At 52.7% G+C, this 4,328-nt stretch overlaps 1 protein-coding gene across 1 annotated transcript; it reads left to right on the top strand.

Moving 5' to 3' along the window:
• The first annotated feature begins 2,712 nt into the window (after positions 1 to 2,712).
• On the top strand, positions 2,713 to 3,795 carry LOC146760900 (zinc finger CCCH domain-containing protein 11A-like). Its single transcript, XM_085544375.1, has 3 exons — positions 2,713 to 2,794; positions 2,976 to 3,095; positions 3,622 to 3,795. Exons 1-3 carry the CDS (start codon positions 2,741 to 2,743, stop codon positions 3,763 to 3,765), a joined length of 318 nt encoding a protein of 105 aa, XP_085400501.1. The 5' UTR covers positions 2,713 to 2,740; the 3' UTR covers positions 3,766 to 3,795.
• The last annotated feature ends 533 nt before the right edge of the window (positions 3,796 to 4,328 follow it).

The following is a 4,328-nucleotide window of genomic DNA, read 5'->3' as shown; positions in this document are numbered from 1 at the left end:
CTGGACACACTCCAGGGTCTCAGAGTCCCTAATGCTCCGAAAAAACAATAAAGGAAGTTGTCCAAGGAGAGGTGAAAAGAACCTCATCGCTTATTCACTGCAGGGAAACATCTTCAGTTTGGGGGGTAAACGGAAGAGAAACGGCTGCATAAAATGACAGCTTACAGACAGGAGGAGGCTGTCAGGTGTCACGGTGTTATTAAAGGCCACAAGAGCACGAAGGGAAGGAGTGCAAGAGTGGGATTAGGGCAGGGGAGCTCCTGAGGGCTGCCAGCAGATCTGCAGCCTGCGTTCGATCTGTGTGAAACCCACATGGCACAGTTTGACTTCAGCACATTGGCACATCCTGAGCACAATGGAGTTATTGGTGCGAGGGCAGTGCCTGGGGGGTCCCAGCTATTCCGTGCTGTGTAACAGCAGCAGAAAACAGCTGCAGAGAAACCTCAGAGTGCTCTGTGAGATCTCAGCTGCAGCTTATCTTGGGCTGTGGAGTCTGAGCACAGGGACAGCAGAAATCCATCTCCTGTCCTGCACTGAGCTGGGCCCAGCAGGGCAGGCAAACCAGGGCCTGATCTTTGGGAAGGCTCCTGACGTGGATGTGAGTTAGAGCTCAAAGATGAGTGTGATTCCACAATCATTATTGTCATCCTACAGACTCCACGTTACACAAAGCGGAAGGCACTTAAACCTGCCCTAAAAGCATCATTGCAGTGGGATTATCACATCTCACCCGTGATTCACGGCCTTAAGCCCTGCAAACACTCCATTCTATGTGATGTCATTATACCTAGCTATATTGCTAGCATGCTGTAGATTCGGTGCACGATGACTTTAAAAAGACACATTTAAGGCTTGTCTCACAGAAAGGAAGAAGTGACCATGAAATATTATTATTTCATCTGAGATGTACTTAGTTATGGAATGGAGCACTGATGAACCACGAGGCAGCTCTGCTCCGAGCATCGTGCAGAGGAGCTCATGGGCTTCTCTGGGACTGCAAACCTCCCTCTGAGGAATCTTAACTGCAAGAAACCTGGCCTGAAGGTTTGGTCCCCATTCCCAGTGTTGTGACAAGAGTCACCTCAGTTCTCTGTTACTTTACTTCAGATAACCCCACTGGGTGACCCTTGTGTTGGTCTCTTACAATTGGATCTAGGAGGTGCTGGCTGCCTGTGTTTATGATGAAAGAGCAGCAGTGATGTGGGTCTGTGTGAGGTCACAGTCATTGCTGGGTTGGGAGGGTTTGGCCCCCAGCTGTCGAGCAGAGCTGGTGCTCTGGTGAGCGTGCTGCACACAGACACTGAGCTGTGAGCGTTCCTTGTTGGAGATCATCCTTTGGGAGCCCATTTCAGGCACCGCTGCGGCGTGTGTGTGAGCTGGGCACAGCCCGGACTGACCAGGCCAATAAGGTGAGCTGGGTTTGGTGCTGGGCGGCTGCTGGAAGGAGTCTGAGCAGAACAGCTGGGCTGGGGAGGAGCTCCCAGCTCAATGGAGGCCCTTCCGAGTGGCTGTTTGCAGGGGAAATTGATTCCTTGTGAGATTCTGTCACACGTTTTGGTGAGGACGATGAACTGCCATTACTGCCCTGTGTGATGCTGCAGTGCAATGGAAAGCACAGCAGTGATAACGGGGTATCAAAGTCCTGGGCTGCAGCAGGTGAGGATAAGCCCGAGTGCAGCAGCTGTGGGCACAGAAAGGAAGGAAAAAACTGCTGACCATTGGAAGGGCTCAGGCAGGCAGTGATCTCCAGTCAGACACCCTCACCTGCACTGCCAACCCTTCAGTGATGTCTGGGAGGGGTTTGCATGTGCCTGAGCTGCCCTGGGTTGGCCCTGCCATCCCACCAGGTGCTCAATCTCTGCTTCAAGCCGTGACTGAGCATCGCTGCTACAGCCCTGCAGAACTGCTGCTGGTCCCCAGCCTTTGTTTTAGACATTAGAAGGGAAGGAGAGCACAGACTTCATGGAGTGCAACTTGTGCTTTATTGACCCCCGGATCCAGCACATTTTTAACAGAACCCCCTGAAGTCCTGGTGAGATCCAGGTGCTGAGCTGGGCCGTGGGCTATGCAGTGACATCACAAGCACAGTGAGCTCACAAGCGCTGCCTGGGGCCGCGGCTGCCACCAGTGAGTGCTAGAGCCGTGAGTGCTGCGCAGAGTGTGGACACGCTGTGTCAGCCCTCGTCCCGGCTGGCAGTGACGGTGGTGGTGGCTGCTGGTGCTACCTGCTCTCACTGACGGTGTTGCCCAGCCATTGCACTGGTGTGTTAGCTGGAAGGGAGGAGAACTGCAGCTGTGCCCGGGTAAGCCAGAACTGGAGGTTTCTCAAACGTGTGAGTGGTAGCACTGCATCCACTGCAGCTGCAGCAAGGGTAGATGATGGAGTCCTTCTCATGGCAGGAACACAAAATGTGTGCTGCAAGGTATATAACTGCTGGTGGGATGGAGAACAGCACTTGCTGGGGAAGTCATGGCACTTAGACACACAATGGTTCCAGAGCTGGCACAGTTCTTGCAACCAGCTGCTTCCAAGGCATTGCCCTCCTCGAGAGCCCAAACTGCATCAAAAGAAAGCTGGGAAAATGCTTATTCCTCATGATTCTTCCCTTGTAGGCACTTCCTGTAGGGTTCCGGTCCGAGAGGACTCTTTGGGGATCCAAGCAGTTCGAGCACAACCGTCTCTTTGCAAGAGCAGGGAATTCCTCTGGAGATAACCCAGACGGGCTCTAAGAATTTCACCATGTCTCAGCAAAGAGGCGACTGCTACTTCTACTTCTACTCCACCTGCACTAAGGTACGGTTGACTTTCTTCTGCCTGGGTTTTCTTCCATTTCCTCATGTTGAAGAGAAAGGGGTGGAGCAGGGGAGACCTGCTGGTGATGTTAGGCTCATAGTGCTGCTAACAGCCTGGGCTAATGGCATGGACACATTTCAGGCCGTGCTCTTATTTTCCTGTGGTTTCCTTGTGCTTGCAGGGAGACAGCTGCCCCTTCCGCCACTGTGAAGCGGCTCTGGGGAGTGAACGAGTCTGCAGACTGTGGATGGAGGGCGGCTGCTCGAGGAGTAACTGCAAGTTCCGTCACATGAGGATTGATGTGAGTGTTTGCCTAAAGATGTGCTCTCCAGCTTAGTCTACAACACCACTTTTCATGGCTGTGGTTGGGCTGAATGCACTTCTGCAGGCTGGATATGTTTGCTGTGAAAATCTTACTGGTTTCTGTTTCTAGAGGGGACTGGGAGGAGGTAAAGAAGGCAGAGAATTCAGTGCCTTAGGTATATCACAGCGGGAGATGTTTGCATTAGGAGCCAAAAGCATTTTCTCCCCAGATGCAAAAAGCTCACATTGCTCAGCCTCCTAAAGCTGCTGGAGTTGGGTGGTAGGAGAGAGTGGCACTCCCCTCCTGCCAGCAGGGCTCGGTTGTGCCCTATCAGGCCTTCTCCATCCTGGATTTCTCCAGAGCAGTTTGTTCTGGCTGCTTGGAGTAGTGAAAGGAGGGGCAGGAAATGAGGGTACAGAGCTAAGGCTCCACACAATGGTTTCTGATGGCTGTTGGAGTGCGGCATCTCCCTGCAGACCTGATGTGCCTGTTTCCATGGCCCTTCCTTTCCTTCTCTCTGCAGAAGCAGCGCAGTTTGATTCCCTGCTTCTGGGAGAACCAGCCCAGAGGCTGCCAGAAACCACACTGCGCCTTTCGTCACCTGAAGGAACGTGGTGGGAACAGACCGACTGCACTGCTGAGCCACAGTGAGTGTCCGATGGCGTGAAGCATGAAAGGCTCAATTCTGAATGTCAGTTCTGAGCAGGTGCGGGATGCATGTCACCATTCATTGAGGAGGCAGGGGAGAGTCATGATAGTGAAATATCCATCTGTGCTTTGGCTGTCAGAGCAGCGCTGGGCTTTTTCTGGAGTGAGGAAGATGCACTGCAGGTCTGTGCTGACTGCACAGCATTTGGGCAGCGGAAGGCAAATGTAACAAACAGTGCTTGAAAATGTGAAGCTTGTGGTTGACTGTGCTCAAACCTGCCTCCAAAGAGACGCTCATCAATCATTCCTTGTTTCCTTTCTGCCAGAAGTTGACACCAGTGGCCTTCCTCCAAAGAGCGGCCTTGCAGCAAGTCTGAGGAACCGGACAGAGGTTGACAAGGCAACAGAGAGAGGTACAGATACTCAACAGGTTCCTGGGTTTGATGCACTGTATTTCTACTGAGATCTGACTGTTCTTTCCTGGGACTCTTCTCTGCAGTTGACATCCCAGCTTCCTCCCATGGCCTGGCTGGACGGAAACGCAAACAGTTGGAGGAGGAGAAGGGAAAAGCGGGGGAATTG

The sequence above is a fragment of the Coturnix japonica genome, chromosome 4, assembly GCF_054131305.1.
Source record: "Coturnix japonica strain WE chromosome 4, WE-NBRP24, whole genome shotgun sequence".
Classification (NCBI taxonomy): Eukaryota; Metazoa; Chordata; class Aves; order Galliformes; family Phasianidae; genus Coturnix; species Coturnix japonica.
The sequence above is the reverse complement of the archived record's forward strand: the minus strand, read 5'-3'. Positions and strand labels throughout refer to the sequence as shown.